The sequence below is a fragment of the Loxodonta africana genome, chromosome 1 (assembly GCF_030014295.1).
Source record: "Loxodonta africana isolate mLoxAfr1 chromosome 1, mLoxAfr1.hap2, whole genome shotgun sequence".
NCBI classification, from domain to species: Eukaryota; Metazoa; Chordata; class Mammalia; order Proboscidea; family Elephantidae; genus Loxodonta; species Loxodonta africana.
Genome location: NC_087342.1, coordinates 27,954,413 through 27,978,475, shown reverse-complemented (window position 1 = coordinate 27,978,475; position 24,063 = coordinate 27,954,413). Strand labels below are relative to the sequence as shown.

The 24,063-nt window shown below is 42.3% G+C and overlaps 1 protein-coding gene across 22 annotated transcripts in view; it reads left to right on the top strand.

Annotated features, from left to right (window-relative positions):
* The window catches only part of ST6GAL1 (ST6 beta-galactoside alpha-2,6-sialyltransferase 1), a 143,899-nt gene that overhangs the window by 95,171 nt on the left and 24,665 nt on the right, over positions 1-24,063 (top strand). For 15 of the 22 annotated variants that reach the window (XM_064275449.1, XM_064275081.1, XM_064275312.1 and 12 more), the window contains 2 exons: positions 13,529-13,671; positions 17,549-18,191. In XM_064275449.1, the coding sequence (XP_064131519.1) occupies positions 17,600-18,191 (592 nt within the window). In that variant the 5' untranslated portion in view covers positions 13,529-13,671; positions 17,549-17,599. Of the gene's footprint in view, positions 1-9,412; positions 9,488-11,530; positions 11,711-12,240; positions 12,295-13,528; positions 13,672-17,548; positions 18,192-24,063 lie in introns of those variants that run through there. The other 7 variants (XM_064275348.1, XM_064275213.1, XM_064275397.1 and 4 more) reach the window with 7 other exon arrangements.

Here is a 24,063-nt window from a genome sequence, read left to right as displayed (position 1 = left end):
TCTTTGAATTTCTTTAGTCCCTCCTTAATGTCTTGTATAATCCAGTCCTTTTTTTTTTTTTGAGCAGGGTATTGTTCAGTTTCCAAGTATTTGATTTCTTTTCCCTGCTTTTCCTGTTATTGATTTCCACTTTTATGGCCTTATGGTCAGAGAAGATGCTTTGTAATATTTCAATGTTTTGGATTCTGCTAAGGCTTGCTTTATGACCTAATATGTAGTCTATTCTAGAGAATGTCCCATGTGCACTAGAAAAGAAAGCATAGTTGGTTGCTGTTGGGTGGAGTGTTCTGTATATGTCTACAAGGTCCAGTTGGTTGATTGTGGCATTTAGATCTTCCATGTCTTTATTGAGCTTCTTTCTGAATGTCCTGTCCTTCACCAAAAGTGGTGTGTTGAAGTCTCCTACTATTATTGTGGAGCTGTCTATCTCAGTTTTGAATGCTGATAGAGTTTGTTTTATGTTTTTATTTTATTTTAGAGTTTGTTTTATGTATCTTGCAGCCCTGTCATTGGGTGCATAAATATTTAATATGGTTATATCTTCTTGGTGTATTGTCCCTTTAATCATTATATAGTGTCCTTCCTTATCCTTTCTGATGGATTTAACTTTAAAGTCTATTTTGTCAGAGATTAATATTGCCACTTTTGCTCTTTTTTGATTGTTGTTTGCTTGATATATTTTTTTTCCCATCCTTTGAGTTTTAGTTTGTTTGTGTCTCTAAGTCTAAGGTGTGTCTGTTGTAGGCAGCATATAGATGGATCTTGTTTTTTAATCCATTCTGCCACTCTCTGTCTCTTTATTGGTGTATTTAGTCCATTTACATTCAGGGTAATTATGCATAGGTATGAATTTAGCGCTATCATTTTGATGCCTTTTTGTGTGTGTGTGTTGACAGCTGCTTTTTCCCCACTTGATTTTATGTGCTGAATAGATTTTCTTTATGTATTGTCCTTTCCTCATATTTGTTGTTGTTGATTTTTCTGGTGAGTTTGTATTTTTCCCTTGTATTTTATTTTGATGAGTAGGATAGTTTGTCTCCTTTGTGGTTACCTTATTATTTACCCCTATTTTTCTAAATTTCAAACCAACTTTTCTTTGTCTCGTGGTATCTTCCTCTCCATATGAAAGGTGTATGATTACATTTGCACTACCAGCTCCCTAATATTACATATGAGAACTAAAGAAGAAAAAGTTGCAAACAACCTAAATTCTAAAAACTTGTTAGTTACTGTAGAATCGATTCTGACTCTTGGTGACCCTCTGTGTGTGGAGCAAAACCGGTCCATAGGGTTTTCAAGACTGACGTTTCAGAAGCAGAGCACCAGGCTTGTTTTCTGAGGCGCCCTGGGTGGATTCAAATCCCCAGTCTTCAGGCTAGTAGTTAGGTGTTTAACCATTTTCCCACCCCGAGAACCGTTCTGAAAACTAGGCTTAAGAGAATACAGGACTATCCACCTGAAATACTATGCAGCAATTTCTTAGTCCCTCTTTATTATTTTAATGTTGTCTTCTTTTATATAATAACATTGCCGTTACCCTGTGTTGGGCTTGTTTTTTTTTTTTTCTTTTTTGATTTGCCTGTGTGGATTCACTTCTCTGGTTCTAGTCTTGGGTCGATACCTGATATTATTGATTTTCTAACCAAAGAACTCCCTTTATTATTTCTTGTAGTTTGGGTTTGGTTTTTACGAATTCCCTCAACTTGTGTTTATCTGGAAATGTCTTAATTTCACCTTCATATTTAAGAGACAGTTTTGATGGATATATGATTCTTGCCAGGCAATTTTTTTCCTTCAATTTTTTAAATACGTCATCCCATTGCCTTCTTGCCTGCATGGTTTCTGCCGAGTAGTCCAAGCTTATTCTTATTCGCTCTCCCTTGTAGGTGACTTTTCTTTTATCCCTCGCTGCTCTTATAATTGTCTCTTTATCTTTGGTTTTGGCAAGCTTGATTATAATACGTCTTGGTGACTTCCTTTTAAGATCTATCTTATGTGGAGTTCGATGAGCATCTTGGATAGATATTTTCCCATCTTTCACAACATCAGGGAAGTTTTTGCCAACAAATCCTCAACAATTTTCTCTGTATTTTCTGTTATCCCTCCCTGTTCTGGTACTTCAATCACTCGTAGGTTATTTTTCTTGATAGAGTCTCACATGATTCTTAAGGTTTCTTCATTTTTTTAAATTCTTTTATCTGATTTTCCTTCAAATATATTAGTGCCAAGTGATTTATCTTTGAGTTCAGAAATTCTAGCTTGTACTTGCTCAATTCTGCTCCTCTGACTTTCTATTATCTAATTCTGTAATTTTATTGTGGATCTTCTGAACTTCTGATTGCTGTCTGTCTATGGATTTTTCCAGCTTATTAAACTTTTCATTATGTTCCTGAATAATCTTTCTGAGTTCTTCAGTTGCTTTATCTGTGTGTTCTTTGGCTTGTTCTGGGTATTGCCTCATTTCCTTCCTGATGTTTTGAAGGGTTCTGTATATTAATCTTTTGTATTCTGCATCTGGTAATTCCAGGAATGCACTTTCATCTAAAAGATCCCTGGATTTTTTGTTTTGAGAGCCTGTTGAGGTGATCATGGCCTGTTTCTTTATGTGACTTGATACTGACTGTTGTCTCTGAGCCATCTATAAGTTATTGTATTAGTTTATGCTTGCTTACTGTGTCATAGCTGCTTGCTTTGTTTTCTTTTGGTATACCCCTATGGGTTGCTTGAGTGAGTTAGCTTGATTATTTTACCTTGGATCTCTGGTGTCCTGTCCCCAGCTGGCTGGAGCTGTTATCAGGTATATCAGTCCAGAAGTCCATTCAGTTTTCCTGTATGAATTCAGCTCAGGTTTCCAGGTAGCTGATATCAAGTGTGTGGTACAGGCTCTGTCCTACAGTCTTAGAGGGGCAGGGGTGATTGGCACATATACCTGTATCTGATTGCAGCAGGGGGTCACACTCTGAAGAAGGCAGGGGGCTGAGAACCAGCCCCTAAGTGTCTCTGAGGAAAATGCGTCTCTGTTCCCTAGAGCTTGCTAGTGGGTGGGCTCTGCAGAGGGACCATGGACACACAAAGTTTTTGATGTAAGGACTGGGAGGTACCAGCTATCCCTGGACCCCTGTCACGGGTGGCTGTGTGACGCACGTGGAGCCACCAGTCCTTAGGTCACTGTTGTGGGTAGGTGAGGACCTTGTTTAATAGGCAAAGCAATGTCAAACATCAAACACCCACCTGTCCACCGCACCACTGAAATGGTTGGAGTTTGCCAACAAGGGCCTATTATCCTGAAATAGGCCCACACAGGTCCATGCAGAAGGGAAAAGTTCTCAAGGTCCATGGACAGTTTATGCCTAGACAGGAGCCGCTTCTGTCCTGAGCTCCGCCAGTTAATGGAGCTAGCAAATTATCTTTTCCCCCCAGTTGCAAATTTTTTTCCTTCCCCAAGGCCGGGAGGATGGCTCCAGGTGCTCACCAGGGTCTGTCTCAGGCCTAGGGATTCAGGCGCTGAAGCTGGCTGTTGGGGTGGGGGGGGGGGCATGGTAAAATATACGCAAGTACTTAGCTTTTGCGGAGAGCGCCCTTCTGCTCAGGTTCCAGAGGTGAGTGGGCTGTGTGGCTGGCTGTTCCTCCCTGAGGAAGCTGGGGCGGAAGGGTAGGACCAGCCCACTGCTGCTGCTGCTGCTCCGGGAATGGTGCCTGAGGGCTTCCCGCAATTCAGGTCTGGCAACTCCTCTCTGCTTCTGAAGGGTCTCTTCCTTCCCCTGCCCCTCAGTTCATTGTCTAAGCTTACCTTTGATGCTCAGGGCTCCCAGTTTGTCACAAGTATATTCATTTCACTTGTTTTTTCAGGTCTTTGTTGTAAAGAGAGCTAGATGGAAGCGGCTGTCTATTCTGCCATCTTGGCTCCTCCTCTCGGTTTTACATAGTTTAAGGGAGACCTTGGGTGGTCCAAATGGTTAATGCATTCAGCTGCTAACCGAATGGTTGGAGGTTCAAGACCCAGAGGTGTCTTGGAAGAAAGGTCTGGCAAGCTACTTCCAAAAAATCAGCCATTGAAAATCCCGTGGAGCATGGTTTTACTCTGATACACATGGGGTCACCATGAGTTGGAATCAATTCAATGGCAGCTGATTAGCTGGTTATATACTTAAATGCTTCCCAGGTGATTTTAATGTCCAGGCGAGGTAGAGATGCGCTGTTGCTTCATCCGCGCTGACCTTTTGCCTGTGGGACTAGGGCTGGGAGAGCAGGAGGGCTACACACAGTGCTTTGCACCCCTGATAGATAAGAAGTCTGTCTCCTCTGCATTGTCTTCTCCTATCTCTGTGGTGACCCGTTTGACCTTGCGCGGGTCCTAAGAAAGGATTAGTTTACTGAGAGAGGTAAGCAGTCGTCATCTTGATGGTTTTAAGGAGAGGCAGTTACCCTGAAATGATTTGAGTGTTTAGGAAATGTCAAAGAACTCTGGCCTCGTCAGGCAAAACTGGATGGAAGGGAGGACCAGCCCTTAGCACAATCGTGAGACCGGAAGTTCCTGGGGGAAATTAACATTTAAGACAACATTTTCCTCATGCCATCATAGCAACCCTATAGGACAGAGTAGAACTGCCCCCTAGGGTAACCAAGGAGTGGCTGGTGGATTCGAACTGCGGACCTTTTGATTAGCAGCCGTAGTTCTTAGCTACTGTGCCAACACTAGCAGACATCATTGTTCTCCACTAAAGACATAGATTTGTGGCATCAGATCCTCGCTATCAGAATTTAAGAAAATTCTTCATCTTTCTTGGTCTCCTGGCAGAAATCTTTCCCTTCTGTTTTGTTGCCATTTAGTCCTCTCCTTTGCTATTGAGCACACAAGAACTCTGGGCAGCCTAATGACCCTGCCCAGCTATAATAGATCTGCTGTTCAGTCCCCAGGGGAAGCAGCTTTCTGATGGAACTGCTGCTCTTTATTCAACTGCCAAGGGCTGAGATGGGGAGGGAGGCTTGTATCTGTTCGGACAGTCAGTAAAATCCTGGTTTTACATTACCGGTCTCCTGACTTTTAAGTGCTTGCAAGCCAGGTTCTTCAGAATAGGCTTAGAATGCCTTGATTTCCGCTAGTTGGGAGCAGTTGGGGGTCGATTCTAAGCAAACTTTGGTATCTAGCCAACCAGTAGAGCATGTTTTTAGGAGGCATTTTGGTTAAGAATTGTGCTGATGGCTGAGGTCAGAAAGTTATGATTGTATTGCGGTAAAGTTCAGGTTATACAAACCAGAATACCCACGAGACATTTTCGGTATTTCAAAAAGTCATATGGGAGAAGCATATTTACCACAACAAGCTGCAAAAGCCAAAGAAATAACCAAGTTTCTTTATGTTGTGCTCAATTTTTGACAACTGGTTGTAGTAGCAATGACAATCTGATGCTAGTCAGAAGCTCTTACTGGCAGCAAGGTCTCCGTTCATCTGATAACTCAAATTCTGATTTAAACTTGGCGGACAACATCTTTCAAAACCTGGTCATCACTGCAGGGGAAAATAAATGGTACTTGATGATGTATGGAGAATTTAGGAACTGTTGGCTTTGGTTAAATTATGGGGAGCTTCATTTATTTCACTGTGCCGTTGAAATGCTGGATAATGAAAAATTCAGAGCTGAGAGTTCTGATGATGTTTTTATTTTAGACCAGTAGAAATAAATGTTCAGGAAATCTCTTGAGTGGCTCTATTAGCTAGAGCAATGCTAGCTGCTATAACAAATAAACTCATTTTTTAAGCACCTTATGCCAGAGATGATGCACATTATTTCTGCTTACATTCCATTGCTATTAACTAGTCGAATGAAATGGTTCTACCTAGACAACAGGGTATGCATGTGTGTATATAGTTGCTGGAAAATGTCCCTGGCTTGGTGACCACTTACAGCAACAATTCTACGTGGCAGAAAGAGGAAATTTTTGATGGGGCAGCTAACCTACCCTGAAGTGAGGAAACAGGAAGAAGAGTCATCCGAGGATTAAATGGCAGCTCAGATGGCTCAGGTTAAGAGTTTATGAGTTTAGAGAAAGAAAAGCACACCATGGCCAAGGGTTTTTGGAGACCGAGACATATGGACTGCTTCATGGAGGCATTATGGTTAGCTGAGGTACCTTTGGTGGGGTGCACCAGGGTGTCAAAGTCTCTAGTCTAAGAATGGAAAGTTTGGGCCCTAAGGTCCAGATGGGGATGAGGTTGTGCTGTCAGAGCTTAGGGAGCCTGGAATCAGGGCAGAGTAGAGATGTCACCAGAAGGTCCAAGATGGTGACCAGCAACTATAGTTGACCTGGTAAAGCAAAGAGGCTCTCGAGATTCCTCTGAAGGGCCCTGAATGAGGGACAGATGTTGGACACATGACCAGCTTGGGAGTTAGCATAACCTGGTTCAAATCCCAGCATGATCATTTACAGTGGCATCTCAAGCAAATGACTTAAACTCTGAGTCTGAATTTCCTTGTTTATAAAAACAGATTGTTAATACCCTACCCCACAGGGTGGTAGTAAGGATTGAATTAGGTAAAATATATAAAATACTAACAACCCCCAAAACAAACCCATTGCCATCGAGTCAATTCCGACTCACAGCGAGCCTATAGGACAGAGTAGAACTGCCCCATAGAGTTTCCCAGGAGCACCTGGTAGATTCGAACTGCCGACCTTTTGGTTAGCAGCTGTAGCTCTTAACAACTACACCATGTAAATGCTCAGTAAATGGGATTGTGGGTCTTTCTCACCTGGACTGTGGCAATAGCCTCTTAAAAGGTCTTCCTTTTTATTCTCCTCAACTGGCCACCCACCACAGTTGTTTCACAATGTAGCAGCCAGAAGGATCCCATTCAAACATAAGCTAGCCAAGTGTTATTCAGAGTGAAAGCCAAAATTTTCAGAGCAGTCTAAGGTGCTACTTGATCTGGCTCCTAACACCTCTTGGGCCTTATCTCACACTGTGCTTCTCCACACCCACACTGTTCCACAGCCTCCGTACTGTTCGTTAAGCGTTTCAGGTATGCCCCTGCCAAGGGATTTCGTACCTGCTGTTCCCTCAGCTGGGAACCCACTTCCCTCAGAAATCTGCGTGGCTCGCTCACCTCCCTCAAATCTTTGCTCAAATGTCATTTTCTCAGTGAGGCTTCCTCTGACCATCCAATTTGGAATGTATCCCTTCCCACCTTCCCTCTACCCATACACACATCTCAGGAGGCTCTGTCCTTCCCTGCTTTCGTTTTCTTCTAAGCAGTTATCACTGTCCAAAAGCACCACACACATGTTTATTTTGTTTTACCCCCTCACCAGAATGCAAGTTCTCGGGGGTGGGGATTTGTGGCTGGTTTTGGCACTGCAGTGTCTCCAGTCTGGCCACAGTCCAAAACCAAAAAACCAAACCTGTTGCTTTTGAGTTGATTCCTATTCATAGCAACCCTATAGAACAGAGCAGAACTACCCCATAGGGTTTCCAAGGAGTGGCTGATAGATTTGAACTGCTGACCTTTTGGTTAGCAGCCAAATGCTTAACTAGTGCACCACCAGGGCTCCACAGTGGCCACAGCAGACACTCAATGAGCATTTGCAGAGTGAATGAATGTACTAGGAGTACCTGTGTGTGTTGCTCTCATAGGCTCGATGACAACTGCAAAGTGGAGGAGATCAGGCCTCCCTGTTCACCCTCCCACTCCCAACTCCCTTAGACAACCAGGACTTAGAAATAAACATCCTCTGAGATATTAAAAAAAAATTGGAAGAACCACTGAACTGGAAACCACTGAATCTCTACAAGCTGTTGAGATCTAACTCTCAGATTACAGGTAACACTGGGCAAAGAGGAGCACGTTAAACAGCACCATGAGAGGAAGCTCTCAGCCAGATGGAATTGTTATGGATTAAAGAGACATACCATCCAAATGAGATGTGTGGACTTTGTTTGGATCCTCATTCAAGCAAATTAGTGTCAAAGACATTTTTGAGAGAATTGGCAAAAATTTGAAAATGCACTGGGTATTAGGTGATAATGGAAACCCTCGTGGTGTAGTGGTTAAATGCTACAGCTGCTAACCAAAGGGATGGCAGTTCGAATCCACCAGGCACTCCTTGGAAACTCTACGGGGCAGTTCTGCTCTGTCCTATAGGGTTGCTATGAGTCGGAATCGACTTGACGGCACTGGGTTTTTTGGTTTATTAGGTGGTAATATCTAACAAAAAGCCCTGGTGGCACAGTGGTTGAGAGTTTGGCTGCTAACCAAAAGGTTGGCAGTTCAAATCTAACAGCCACTCCTTTGGAAACCCTGTGGGACACCTGTAGGGTCACCACGAGTTGGAATTGACTTGATGACACCGGTTTGGTTTTTTGGTTCATCAGGTGTTAAGGACATTGTGGTTATGTTTTAAAAAGTCCTTATCTGAGATTTATATATCTATATATCTGCATGTCTATCTATCTGTCTCTCTATCAGCCTATCATCTATATCTGGAAGAACCTGGAATATATATATACATATATATAACATTCTAGAGAATCAAACCCTACAGAAAACATTTTGAGGCACTATTTTCTCAGTTCTCCTGAGGAAGATACAAAGCTGATACCATTCTAGATAATACAAAGGATATAAGTTAATTTATTACATACTATGCACACCTCAGGACATTAGGTCTTAATTTTTTATGGAACCCAGCTGAGAAGACTTGGTAGGGAAGAAATGATACCAAGTCTAGCATTTGCTTTAAATTACTTCGGAAAAAAAAAAGAGAGGGTAGGGGATAGATAAAAAAAATGACTGGCAAAATGTTGATGATCTTTGTAGCTGGGTGATGAAAACATGAGAGTTCAAAATGTTATTTCCTGTGCTTTTTTGTATGTGTAAAAATGTTCGTAGTACTAACTTAACTCATTTTTTAAGATTAGGAGGTGGTGAAACCATTTTCCTTCCTGAGGAGGAGGAAGACCTACTTCCTTTTTTTTTTTGTCAGTGTGTGAGGAAAAAAGGGTGGGACTCTTGCCTGGGAGGGGTGTAGTGTTTATTCAACCTTTTTTAGAGGCCCTTTTTCTCCTTCCTTCTTGACTCACCCCTGACTTGTGACAGGTGGTAAGACTGGGGGGAGATGCCTGCTGGGGCTGGGGCTTCTGCTGCTTATATTGGGGAGCCAGCTTTCTCCGGAAGGGGAGTTAATGGAGTGTGAAGGGCTTCTTTTGTGCTGGGCACCTGTCAAATAGGAAGGCAAATATGAGTCTGTAGGCAGCAATGTTGGAGAGAGTGGTAGCAAATGGCCCAGGATTTTCCTTTGCAATGGCTCTGTTAATCCTGAGTTCAGAGTGGCTGGCTCTTGTCAGGGACTGTGGAGAAGTATCCGTGATGGAGACTCAACGCACCTGACAAAGTTCTGTTCTCCTGGCTCTTAGAAAACTTAGGAATTTCTGAGGACTTCACAATATTTTACATCAGTGCCTGCCTTGCTGGGAAAAGATTAATCTCAGGTAAGAGATTTTTTTTGCAGCCTGGGTCTGGAACAGTTTGGTCAGGAGGAATGCAAGCCCACTTTATCTTCAGGGCCTTGACCTGGGTGAGTCTCCCTCTCCCTGCCCTTAGCCCTGCAATTGGGTTTGTCATCAGGGAAACATTTGAAAACTCAGCTTCTCGTGTTGTAAATCTTGCATGGCTTCCTTTTACTCTCTTTTCAGGTTAACTCAAGCCCATTGCCATCGAGTTGATTCCAACTCATAGCAACCCTTCAGGACAGGGTAGAACTGCCCCCATAGGGTTTCCAAGGCTGTAAATCTTTATGCGAGCAGAGTGGTGGTGGGTTCAAACCGCCGACATTTCAGCTAGCAGTCAAGTGCTTAACCGCTGTACCACCAGGGCTCCTCTTTCTCAGATTAACCAGCTATAAATTTGTTTCTTGTTGCTTACTATCTTTCTGACTTTTGTTGTTCTTTTTAGCAAACTAGTGATTTTTCAGAAATGTTTTGACAAAACTGTCAACGTTTTAACCCATTTTGACCTGGATCCCATTCTAAGTCAACAGAGCTCAGTGGCTAGGAGCTGGGACTTTGTGGACTCAGACAGTCTCGACAGCCCACCTGAGTAGGCTGTCTTGCCCCTCTGTGAACTGGGATGATAACAGTACTGCCCTTAGTACTGCCCAAGTACTTAGCACATGGACAAATTCAATAATTTTTAGCTAGAGCAAAGTGATAAAATCTATCATTAAATTGTCATCCAACTTTGCAAGGCAAAAAAAAAAAACAACTTTTTTTTTTTTGCAAGGCCAACTTTTCAGTATTATTATTCATACTTTACAGATGGAGACACTAGGCTCACAGAAACTCTGTGGCTTAAGTCATATAACTTACTGGTAGTAAAGCTAGGATTTGAAACTAGGTTTTTGAGATGATAGAACTTGAACTATAAGGGTACTTCAGTGCATAGAGGTGGGAGAGATGAGGAGGGACCAGGAAAGGAGATTGTTGACAAGGAGTGACCCAGTAAGGCAGGAGAAAAACTGGAAAAGTACCTGGTTTGGTAAGCCAGGTGGAAAATATCTATTCAGGAGGAACAAATAGTTAGCTGCATAAAACGCTGCAGATAGTCTGACTGAGATGAAGACTGAGCGTTGACCATTTGGTTAGCAACATGGAGGTCCCAGAGCTTTTTAGTGACCTTGAGAAGGCCAATTTCATGAAGATGGGGGAGGGCCTGATCAGAGTGAGTTCAAATCAGAATGGGAAGAGGGGAAGTGAGAACTATAGCTATAAAAAATTCTTTCAAGAAGTTTTTATTGTAAAGGAAAGAAAAATAGGCCACTCGCTGGAAGGTGAAATGAGGTTGAGAAGTTTTGGGGAAGAGGGCAGAGAAATGAAGTTTATCTAGAACTCATCCAATGGCTTAAGGTATGATTTCTTCACTAAAACAGAAACAGTTGTCTACCATAACCCTTTTTCATCAAGCTCTTTCAAACATTCACTTGCTCTCATTGTTAAGGAAGCAATGAGTCTGCAAATTACTCTATGTTCCTTAACATACCTTAATTTAAACAAGCCTGAAAAATGTACGCACTGGGGGATGGCAACGAACCAGCATTCACGGCATGAGGTGGCATCCAAGGGCCAGGTGATTGCCCATAGCATTCACAGTGAAGGTGCCAAGAGTGAGCCTCTTCCACCAACTATTTTTCCCAATGACACCCAAAGTGTAGACCTCTTGAGAGCTGACAGCCTTGCCCCTATTCATGCATTCAACAAATATTGAGTGCCTGCTATGTGCCAGACATCCATCCTGACACTGGAGGTAATAGCAAACAAGGCTGACGAGGTTCTCACATTTTTAGTGGAAAGAGGCAAACGTTAATCCAATAATAATATGACTACACACATACTTACATGACATGAAAAGAAGGACGGCTGTCAGTGACATTTTTTGACTCTTATCAGCAGGCTGCCTAGGAGCCAGCTCTTCTCTGAATTGATGTGGAGAGCTTCCAATTTTTTTGACAATGATGCCTCTCACTTTTGCCCTGTCAGTCATGCCCAGGGCCTTCCTGGCTGCCTGTCTTCTGGTCATGAGAAGCCGCGGTTCTCCAAACCTGAACTCCAGGCCTTCTGTGGAGGAGTTTTTCCTGGTTTATGAGGCACAGTCAGCTTATGGACACTATGGCTTCCTCTTAGTTCTGCAAGTACTGGATCTCCTAAAGAGGCACCAAGGCAAGCGTAATACTGTGTACCAAATTGATGTCCAAGATTGAAGTGTATTTTCAATATTGTCCCCAACAGTTATACCTTAATTACTCAACTAACGTAATGAGAATAATAAAGGAAGTCAAGCTGGAAGGCAAGAATTCACCGGTCGTCTTACTAGTTTTTTCTTTCCAGGTTTTAAGTCTTTCCAGATTCTAACCATATCTATATATATATATGGATATATATATATCTTTATTAGGTACTTGAACATGCATAAATTTTAGTCACAATAATGTATGCACAGGTAATATTTTTTTATTGTAATATTATAAACATTTTTCTTCCTATTTCTATGTAAATCTATGCACAACTATATATACCCTATCAAATGGGTGTACTGTAGTGTAACTATTTCCCAGCTGCTAGAAGAAGCTTTTTTTTTAGAAGCTTAGTTGTTAACAGATTTTTACCATTATAAATAATTTTGATACTAAGTTTTTCTCTTTTTGCATGTACATATTACTTTATAAAATTCATACTCTTTATCCCACCAGTCCTCACCACAACTACATAAGGTGGAGAACCGTTTTACATGTGAGGAGACTGAAGTATGTCATCTTTTTCCTTTTTTGAATTATCTACTCAGTATTATTTCCTAGAAGTAGGATAACTTGGTCAATAGTCACAAGCCCTTAAGTCTATGGCCCAATTACTTTCTAAAGTGGATAAATTAATTTATACCGCTCCCTTGAATATATACTGATTTCATTACAGTCTATCTAGTGATGAGTATAATCATTTTGAAAACTGCTAGCTAAGGTAAATTTTCTAAGCTAGTATCTTAATATTCTTATAGTCCCCTTTGGGTTTCTCTCAAGGTTAATCATAATTTCATATGCTTGTTAATGTGCTTTGTATTTTGCGATTTGCCTGCTCATGTAGATTGACTGTTTATTTTGGCAGGCTTTTATGGTATTAGCCCTTTGCTTACTTTGACTATCGTTTTCCTTTTTATTATAGTTATGGTATTTTTCATGGTACGGATGTTGGGATTTGTTATTGTATGGAAGTTGAATCTATTAAACTTTTCCTTTGTTATTTTCTTTACATGGCATCAAAAAGAAGAGAGAGCTGACAAATATAGAATTCTATTTTTGGCTTTATATAATTTATGGTATTTTTTAAAAAATCTGTAATGTGCCATGGTACATTATAGAAATTTTAGAATGTACAAAATCATTTAAAAAAAGAAAATATCCATTATTCTACCTCCCAGGGGGTATTTTTTCCTAGTCCTTTCTCTCCCTCACCTGTACATTTTTTAAAAATGTATTTTCTTTTAAATTTAGATGGTATGTTACACATGGTTTTATACCTTTTTTCAGTTAACATTCTATTGACTAAACCTTCACGTATTAAATGTTTTTTGAAAATAAGTAATTCTTTTTGAAAATCTGACGAGTTTATTTTGGGAGGAACTTAATTTCTCCCCCTTAAGTTACTCTCTCTTTATTTCTCCGAAGACCATTGTTAAATGATCATTTCTTCCCAGATTGGTCCCTGGTGCCTGCTTTATCTTTCTCTTGTATTCTTACCTGTCATTGGTCTGCGTCTAGACTCTCTGTGCTGTTCATGGGTCCAGCATGGCACTGCACCTGTACTTGGCTCTTGTCTCTTTTCTCTGAGCCCACAGGCCATCCTGGGGTTGAGCCACAGCCCAGGCGAGAGGCAATGCTGGAGCTCAGCCGGAGTGTGTCCCTATCCATCTTGTTAATGTTTAACCCTGCCCCTACTGAAAAACAGCTCTCACCTCTTCTTTTACTTTCTTTTTTTCCATTGCAGATGGTTTTTGATTTCCCTGAGAAGAATGAGCCTTGGCCTCCAGACCCAATAAAGTGAACATCCTCCTCATGGAGAAGAACGCCAGTTCCTGAAGACCTAGAGGGTCTGCCGTCACAGGGAGAATAGCCAGCAGCCAGCAGCAGGTAAAGGTCAGAGGCGTGGGCTTGGAGGCAGCAAAGGGGTACATTTCTGCATAAAAAATGGGATGGTAGAGTGTGCCAGCAAAAAGTCACAGGGTTTCAGTGTCTGGCTACAGATTTGCTATTTTCTTCAAGTATTTTTTTTAGTCCTCTTTACCCTCTGAGGAGCCCTAGTGATACAGTGGTTAAGAGCTCGGCTGATAAGCAGAAGACGGAAGTCCAAATCCAGCATCCACTCCTTAGAAACCCTGTGTGGCAGTTCTGTCCTATAAGGTCGTTATAAGTCAGCATCAACTCAATGGCAAGGGGTTTGATTTTTTAGGGAGTTACCTTCTGAATCAGTAAGGTGGACAGGGTGGGATAGGTGGTTTGCTCATTTCTGTAAACTATTAATATCAGATTTGAAATTATTCAGTAATTCACCCAACCAGTTTTGAGCACCTACTGTGTGCCAAACAGTGTGTTTGGTCCTGAGCATGGAATGTTTGGTAGATTAGGGAAGGAGCCTTACTTTGGCTGAGTTTTTCTTTCTGTTGCTTCAGTGTTGGCTTAGTCTCTGCCGGTAGAGATAATGTGAGCTGTTGTTGTATTCTTGTTCTAGAAGCCTCATAGTGGTTGTTGGGATTCATTGACATAGTTATACTCGTTCAATCATGGTTTATTGAGTGCCCACTCTGTTTCAGGCCCTCTGCTGGGTACTGGGGTTTCAGAAAGAATGCCAGGAAGAGTTCATAGCTAACAGTGGAGTTGGGTACAAGAAGCAAGCACCTCAAAGCACTTGAATTTCTGAGGAGCAAGGAGAGTGCTGAAGGGCAGGTGAGCCCTGCTGGTGGTCAGAGCAGAAAGGTAATGCTGTCTGAGTGGATGGACAGGTGGACAAGGGGAGAGAATGCCACAGTGCAAGCGCCAGGAGGCTTAAGAAATCAGTCCCGTGTGATTGGAAAATTCACAGGTTGGTCTGTTTCCCCGAAGAATTTGTGGAGAGAAGTTTGCTTCTCTTTTCTCTCAGTTGGGCTGTTTAAATGAAACTTCTTCAGCAAATGTCATTAAAACACTTTGAGAGAGGAGAAAGTGTCTTGAAGCTCTAAGTGCCTATGATCAGAAACTCCAGCCAGCTGGCAGTCTCAACAGAGGGACCACATGAGCCCTGATATGAGGCTAGAAGCGAGTGCTCTGAGGCCATAATGGGGTACAGGTCCTAAAAGCTGAAGCTGTCTGAGGGGTACAAGATTGTTGTTCAGCTGGGCTGTTCGGGGAAATTCTTCTTTCCTAGGAAACCCAACCCTGGAGAATAAATAGGTACTTGTGACAGGCCTGCCAAATGCCAGCCACCTCTGAGCCCCAGCTCTAGAGAAAATGAGTCCTGGCCCTCTCACCCAGTCTCTTTTCACCCATAAACCTAAAAGTCAAGTCCCAACTTGGCCATTTCCAAGTCACACAACTTTGAAAATTGCTTACGTTGACAAAGTATCCCTTTCTTCAGCTTAAATAAAATAGTGCCAATAAAATCTTCTCTGCTTCTCTCACAGGGCTGTAAGGGGTCTCATAGAATGTAATTAATGCGAAAGGGCCTCATGAGTGGTCAAACGAGGCACACACATCATGGTTAGTGCAACACCGATGATGAGTGTGACTTTTCTGCAAATATCCTGGCAGATTGGATTATTTCTCTAGGGACCCTGATTCCTGACCCCTGCTTGGTCAACACTGACAGTTCACTGTCTGTTTTCCCACATATTCTTTAGTACAAAGTCTATGAACTTTATCATCAGACCGATCTGGGCTGGAATTCTGGTTCCAGCATTGATTGTCTGTTGTCCTGAAGTTTTGTGAATTTGCTGAGTCTCAGCTTCTTCGTTTTCTAAAATGGAGTCTTCAATCTCTATCCCATAGTATTGTGGTGAAAATTACATGAGACGTGGCACATAAAGCGCCTAGCATGTAGTAGGTCCTTCTTAAATGCTGCTTTCCCTTCTTCTCTAGCTCTTCTCCAGTTGTGATAAGGTCATACGATCAGCTACACTGAATGCAGCAAGCACCCTCACCACTTTGTGGTCTCACATTTTGAATTCTTCTCCCTCTGGGTACATTTCATCCCTTCCAAAACTTCAGCAGCCAGATGTAAGAACCCCAGAACCATCAGAGGGCTCTGAGGTGGTGGTAAGCACTGCTTTGGTTGGTATTGCCAGTGGATTCCAAGGCAGTTTGGACCTTAGATTTCAAATGAAGAGTCCAAAGCTCAGGTCGATTGGTTGTGACCACTCTACCCTCTTTCTTGTCCCACGTTGCCTCCACCTGGCCCTCATGCAGCCCCCTATCTCTGTTCAGTGTACTTCCTGTGCCTGTACATTGACCTAGTTCAAAGCCCATTAACATCATCCTCTTGTTTGATCTTTCCCAAAACTCCATGAATGATATAGGGCAGAGATGATTATCTTGCAGACACATAGGCACAAAGAAATTAAAATGATTTATCCAAGGTCACCAAGAATGGGAACAAGGACTTAGGTTACATGAATACCGAGTTCAGTACTCTACCACCTTGTCCCTGATATTTTTAAGAGCGGGCTCCATGGGAAGGTACTGCAGACTCCTTGTGATTTAGAAAAACTGTGAGGGCAATTGTTTTGACTCATTCTGGTAAAATAAACCCAGTGATTTAGGAAAGAATTTAATGTTTTCCAAAGGATGCAGACATTGTTTGAGTTCAAAGTGCTTCCATCTTTCATTCGGTTACACAATAAATTCTGAGAAAACAAACTAGGTCTTTACCTGGATATAAAAACAGCTATTTAGGCTCCATTTGCTTAGTGAAATCCATTTTCCAGAAATTGCAGCAGTTCTGCATGTGGTGTAGGCCATGGGTTATGGAATCAAGTGCACTTGGATTTGAACCTCAGTGCAACCCTGTACTCAGCTCTGTTGTCCTGGGCACTTCCCTTGACCTCTCAGAGCCTCGAGTTGCTAATCTATAAAAATGGAGATTAATATGCTTTCATGGCTGGTTATAGTCAGGGCCCCTCTGCACAACTCAGGAGATGCCCTTCATATTAGGCTCTGATGTGAATGGTGCTTTCTGGAGTTGGGTGTCATGGTGGCCCTGGTTATAGTGAAAATAGGTGAAATAAGATATGGTTTGTTCAATGAATTTTTGTTTTTGTTTCTTTAATTGGTCGCATGTTGGCCGTCTTATCAAGGTGTGCCACCATCAACCATGAGGTGAGTCAGCTTATTGTCTCTTGACAGTGCCCTTGCAGAGTGCTACATAATGCTGAAATTTACGAAGCTAGCCTTTGGTTGTCTTCTCACGCAGGTTTCTAATACCAAAGTCCTTAGAGAGATGACTCATAAATCTATGACATCATCAATAGTGAGAGGTCTCTTTCTGGCTTAGGTTTCAGGGAGGCTGAGTTCTGGTGAGGTAGACAAGTCAGCCTGGTCTTCCTTTTTATTCTGTTTTTTCAAGCTTGCATGCATTTATTTAGCAGTGCAAGGTCTTACTTAAGAGCTGAACTGATGTATAAGACTCGGTTCCTGCCCTCAAAAGCTCAGAGTACAGTCAGGGAGCTGGACCAAGACAACGCAAAACTAAGATTCGGAGTATAAAAAGGAACCGTGGAAGAACATTTAACATGTTTATGGCTCAGAGAGGAAGAAGGGGATTGTCAGAAGGACTGCTCTCTACATGCATAGCCCAAACTGAGGCTGAATTTTTTTTTTTTGAGAGTTGTTTAATGTAGCTGGTAGGAGATGGTCTAGGACTAGAATTCTGTTCCTCTCACTGTAAATCCATTGGTTGGCCCATTGTCCAGCTTTATGCCAATCACCACTTCTGGATTTTCTTTATATCGTTTATTTTTTCTTCTCTCGCTTTTTTTAGGCCTGTTTTCCTGCTTAGAACGGAGTGGCTTCCCTGAACACATCTTTCATTATGATTCACATCATCCTGAGGAAAAAGCTCAGCTACTTTGTCCTGGCCTTTTTCCTGTTTGCCATCATCTGTGTGTGGAAGGAAAGGAAGAAAGAGAGTTACTATGATTCTCTTAAATTGGAAACTGAGGGATCCCGGGTGGTGACGAGTCTGGAGAAACTGGCTATGGGGTCTGGTTCACAGTCATCTGTCAGTACTGGCAAGGGCAGCCAGGCCCCCAGCAACACCAGGGCCTCAGCCAAAGCCAAGCTGGAGCCCTCCTTCCAGGTGTGGAACAAGGACAGCTCTTCCAAAAACCTCCCCTCCAGGCTGCGGACTATCAGGAGAAATTACCTGAAAATGAACAAGTACAACGTAACGTATAAGGGGCCAGGGCCAGGCATCAAGTTCAGTGCAGAGGCCCTGCGCTGCCACCTCCGGGACCATGTGAATGTATCCATGGTAGAGTCCACAGATTTTCCCTTCAACACCTCCGAGTGGGAGGGTTACCTGCCCAAGGAGAACATCAGGACCAAGGCTGGGTCGTGGGGCAGGTGTGCTGTTGTCTCTTCAGCAGGATCTCTGAAGTCCTCCCAACTGGGCCGAGAAATAGGTGGGTTCCAGGTGTCAATGTTGTAATCTTAACAGCTCATTTGGAGCCGTAAGGGCATACTGATGGTGACTAGACACAAGGGGCCCAAGTGTGGCTCCAGGGGCCAGTGGAGTGAGCACAGGTCAGTGGCTTTCCGTTGTCTTTTATGGAGGCAAAGATGCCACAGGGGCAGCTGGAAGGATGGGGATCTATGTCCTCAATACCTTTATTAATCAAAACACCTTTATTTTATCTATTTTAAATATTGGCATTCTATGAAGAAGATTTCCTTTGAAGAGAGAGTTCTACTGCTGCCAATAAGCAAAAAAACAATTGACCTTTGAAAATAATTGAAGCATAGATCTCTATCTTCAGGTCCTGAACTTCTGTAATTTTACCTGGTTAATTCAGGATCAACTGTCTCTTTAGGAATCCCTGGGTGGTGCAAATGGTTAATGTGCTCAGCTGCTAACTGAAAGGTTGGAGGTTCGAATCCACCCAAATGTGCCTCTAAAAAAAGTCCCGGTGATCTACTTCCCCAAAAATTGCCATTCAAAAGCCCATGGCGCACAGCTCTACTCTGACACACATGGGGTCGCCCTAAGCCGGAATAGACTCAACGACAACTGGCTCTTTGTCTTTCTTGGCCTCAACTACCTGGCTAATCTTCAGCTCTTGTCTTCGGTAATAATAAGAGGAGGAATTCTTAACTTTGGGGATGTGGACCAACTTGAGGGAGTTCACAATCCATAAAACCGTATGCACAACTATTTGTGTATTGAGTGAGGTGTATGTACGTGTGTGAATTTGTGCATTTGTCCAGGGGGAGAATCCATAGTTCTCAGTTGATTCTCAGAAGCGTCTGTGACCCAAGAAAGGCTCAGAATCACTGGTCAGAACATATAAATTTGCCTTCTCGAAACCCTTTGTGGTTCATAAAGATAGACGGCCTACCTGTTTTTATAAACATGTGTACAATGGAGAGATCTGGATTTGCTTAAGGTTTCCTGTTTGCCTTATTTTGAGGGAATGTGGTTTTCATTACTGCGAAATGAATCAGGCTACAGAAGCAAAGCCCAGGCTGCCATGCTCTCCGTCAGGCTCTGGAAGGTCCTGGTGAAGGTGATGTCATGTGCATCCTTTTTTATTACCTTCATGTGGCTGCCAGGAAAGAAGGTCTGAAACCAAGCACAGGCTCTCAAAAGAGGAGAAGCAGACTCGGGTTGGATTCTCTAGAGGAGAAAGAAGTGGTGATATCACATTTTCTACCTTTCCAAATAGGCAGCATTTACTAATAAAAAAGGCCGAGATGACCAGCTTCTCCCCAGATTTGCTTTTGCCTTCTCGTCTTCCTTTGGTCTTAGTTTTCTAGAAACTACATGTGATTGGTTCTTTTACATCCATAAACCTGTTGCTGTCTAGTTGATTCCGATTCATAGCAACCCTATAGGACAGAGTAGAACTGCCCCATGGGGTTTCCAGGGAGTGACTGGTGGATTTGAACTGCCAGCCTTTTGGTTAGCAGCTGTAGCTCTTAACTACTCTGCCACCTGGGTGCCTTTTCATCTATAATGGAACTAAATTTCCTTCTCTTTTCCCTGTATTTACTCCATAATGTTCACGTTTAGAATATCCTAGTTGTTAGCTGGTTCTTCTTCTTCATGTCAGGTTATCATGTCTACCTGTGTGGAACTGGGTTGAAGTTTGAGGCAGAGTGGGAGGCCTCTGAGGATTGGAACAGCAGCTTTGTTCTCTGCATTTCTTTTTAAGTGTTGGTTTTGTTTGTTTGTTTTTTATTGTGGTGAAAATAGACATAACAAAACGTATGCCAGTTTAACAGTTTCTACGTTCAGTAATTCAGTGCAATTAATTACATTCTTCATGTTGTGTAACCATTCTGTTTGTCCTTTTCCAAATTATTCCACCACCATTAACATAAACGCAACGCCCCCTAAGCAAGCCTTCTCGTTTTCCCCATATCCCACCCCTGGTAACCACTAATAATCTCTGGTCTTTATATATATGCTTATTTTATATAAAAGAAATCATTCAGTATTTGTCCTTTTGAGACTGACATATTTCACTCAGGCTATAGCTTTGTTTTTATGTACTCTATAAAAGCTCTGAGTGACTTAAGTAAACATTAATTAAAACAATCTTTCTCCATAAACTTCCATTATAATTTCAAATATGTATTTCCACAGAAGGACTTTGATTCCTGAAATATAATAAAAAATTGCATGTTAGACTTCAAACATTTTACCTTTTATAAGGCCTCTGGAAATTCAGGCTAACAAATATTTTAAGGGATTCAGTATTTATTCTTTTACTCATTCATGTATTCATTAACAACACAAAAAAGGAACTTAGCCTAAAAAACCAAACTCACTACGGTTGAGTCCATTCCGGCTCATACTCATAGCAACACTGTAGGACACAGTAGAACTGCTGCATAGGGTTTCCAAGGCTGTAATCTTTATGGAAGCACACTGCCACATCTCTCTCCCATGGAGCGGCTGGTGGATTCCAACCGCCAACCTGTTGGTTAACAGCTGAGCACTTAACCACTGCTCCACCAGGGCTCCTTGAGCTTAGAGTACAAAGGGAAAAGGAAAGGAGGATGACCCCTTGTTGAAAGCCCTCTAAGTTGCAGGCAGCATGCCAGGCCCATAGCCTTTCCTCCACATCCAGAATTTGTTAAGGCTATTCCTGTCTATTGACTATATCAATGGCTTCAAAGTGTTTGCTCTTCCAAGGAGTACTGCTAACAAGATTTTTGTGCAGATAACTTAAATGACTACTACTACCTTCCAACAGAGAAATATCCTCAGCAGTGGGACTAGGAGACGAAGTAAGATAAGGCCTATGGCTCTTTTTTGTCCATTGTGAATAGACTGTTTACCAGAGACATTGTAATAAACTACTGAGTGAGTCTCCAGCATGGCGTCACTAGGGGCGTGCAGACCACACCGGTGACACTATCAGAAGGGATGACACCAAAATGACTGTAAAATTTTTGTGCAGTGTTTCAGCATCCACCAGCCTCTTTGTGCCAGTGTGGCGGGCCAGGTGGCAACCACAGCGCCCCTAATGGGTTGGGCCTAGCCAAGGCGGCTTGGGGAACAACCCAGGGGGAGGCTCGCTTGGACAGGTGACACCGCAGTGTCCTGCAGGCCACCAGCAGGGGCACCCGTACCTGGAGCGCAGCCCCTGCATGTGCTTGCTGGAGGTGCAGAGCCTCCCAACAAGGTGATCATCCTGGGGAAGAGGATCATTTACAAAACCTAGGGGAAGATTTTACCACCAGTCTGTCAGGTTGTCGTACTATGGTGGCTCATGTGTTGCTGTGATGCTGGAAGCTATGCCCCCAGTATTTTAAATACCAGCAGGGTCACCAATGATGGACAGGTTTCAGTGAAACTTCCAGGCTAAGCCAGACTAGGAAGAAAAGCCTGGTGATGTACTTCTGAAAATTAGCCAGTGAAAACCTTATGGATGGCAGCTATCTACAAGAAGGTTTATATTTAAAGGACAGGGAAAGAACTGAGACAAGCAAAAAAATTCTGAAGGGCCAGTAAGAAAAGCATGTGCCATGCTGTGGAAAGTAAAGGAGGATGGAGTTTGGGAGATAGTGGCCAGTGGGATTAGAGTCTGCGGAGTGGGGCAGGTTCTTGAGCAGAGTGAAAACTGAGAAGATATCCTTGGATTGAGTAGCTTGGAGAGTGTGGTTGTTTATATCAGGAGTCAACAAACTTTTCTCTCTAAAGGGCCAGAGAGTAAATGTTTTCGGCCTTGAGGGCCACATGGTGTCTTCCACAACTATTTAACTCTGCTGTTGTAGTGCAAATGTAGCCTTGTTGTCATTGCTAGGTGCCATCAAGTCAGTTTTGACTCATAGCGACTCCATGCACCACCCAGTCCCGCACCATCCTCACAATTGTTGCTGTGTTTGAGCCCATCCTGGCAGCCACTGTGTTAATCCGTCTTGTTGAAGGTCTTCCTCTTTTTCAGTGACCCTCTATTTTACAAAGCATGTTGTCCTTCTCCTTCCCGATACATGTCCAAAGTATGTGAAACAAACTCTTGCCATCCTTGTTTCTAAGGAGCATTCTGACTGTACTTCTTCCGAGACAGATTTGTTTGTTCTTCTGACAGTCTGTGGCATATTCAGTGTTCTTTGCCAACATCATAATTCAAAGTCATCAATTCTTCTTCAGTCTTCCTTATTCATTGTCCAGCTTTCACATGCCTATGAGGCAATTGGAAATATCATGGCTTGGGTCAGGCATACCTTAGTCTTCAAAGTGACATCTTTGCTTCCCAACACTTGAAAGAAGTATTTTGCATCAGATTTGCCTAATGAAATACTTAATTTGATATCCCGACTGCTGCTTCCTTGGTTGTTGATTGTGGATCCAAGGAAAATGAAATCCTTTACAGCCTCAATGTTTTCTCTATCATGATGTTGCTTATTGGTCCTGTTGTGAAAATTTTTGTTTTCTTTATGTTGAGGTGTAATCCATAGTGAAGGCTGTGGTCTTTGGTCTTCATCAGTAAGTGCTTCAAGTCCCCTTCACTTTCAGCAGATGACGTTGTGTCATCTGCATATCATAGGTTGTTAATGAGTCTTCCTCCAATCCTGATGCCCTGCTTTTCTTTATGTAGTTCAGCTATTCGGATTATTTGCTCAGTGTACAGATTGAATAAATATGGTGAAAAGATACAACCCTGACACACATCTTTCCTGATTTTAAACTATGTAGTATCCCCTTGTTCTGTTCAAATGACTACCTCCTGGTCTATGTACAGGGTCTGCATGAGCACAATTAAGTGTTCTGGAATTCCCATTCTTCACAATGTTATCCATAATTTGTTATGATCTACACAGTTGGATGACTTTGCATAGTCAATAAAGCATAGGTAAACATCTTTCTGGTATTCTCTACTTTCAGCCAAGATCCATTAGACATCAGCAATGATGTCCCTCGTTCCATATCCTCTTCTGAATATGGCTTGAATTTCTGGCAGTTCCCTGTCGATGTACTGCTGCAACCATTTTTGAATTATCTTCAGCAAAATTTTACTTGCATGTGATGTTAATGATATTGTTTGATAATTTCCACATTCTGTTGGATCACCTTTCTTTGGGATGGGCATAAATATGGCTCTCTTCCTAATTTGTTGGCATAGACAAATGACCACCTCCAGGGCTGCATCCATTTGTTAAAACATCTCTATTGGTATTCCACCAATTCTTGGAGCCTTGTTTTTTGCCAATGCCTTCAGTGCAACTTGGACTTCTTTCTTCAGTGCCATCGGTTCTTGATAATATGTTACCTCCTGAAATGGTACGGTGACTCTGTGTATTTCTTTCATTTTCTTTTGATGCTTCCTGGATGGTTCATTATTTTGCCCAAAGAACACTTCAAAGTTGCAACTCAGGGACTGAATTTTTTCTTCAGTTCTTTCAACTTGAGAAATGCTGAGCATATTCTTCTCTTTTGGTTTTCCAACTCCAGGTCTTTGCACATTTCATTATAATACTTTACTGGGTTGTTTTCTTGAGCTGCCTTTTCAAATCTTCTATTCAGTTCTTTTACTTCATCATTTCTTCAGTTTGGTTTAGCTACTCTATGTTCAAGAGCAAGTTTCAGAGTCTCTTTTGACATCCATTTTGTTTTTTTTCTTTCCTGTCTTTTTAATGACCTTTGCTTTCTTTATGTATGATATCCTTGACGTCATCCCAACAACTCATCTAGCGTTCACTCATTAGTACTCAGTGTGTCTAATCTCTTCTTGAGATGGTCTCCAAATTCAGGTGGAATATACTCAGCATCGTATTTTGATTCTCATGGACTTGTTTTAATTTTCTTCAGCTTCAGCTTAAACTTGC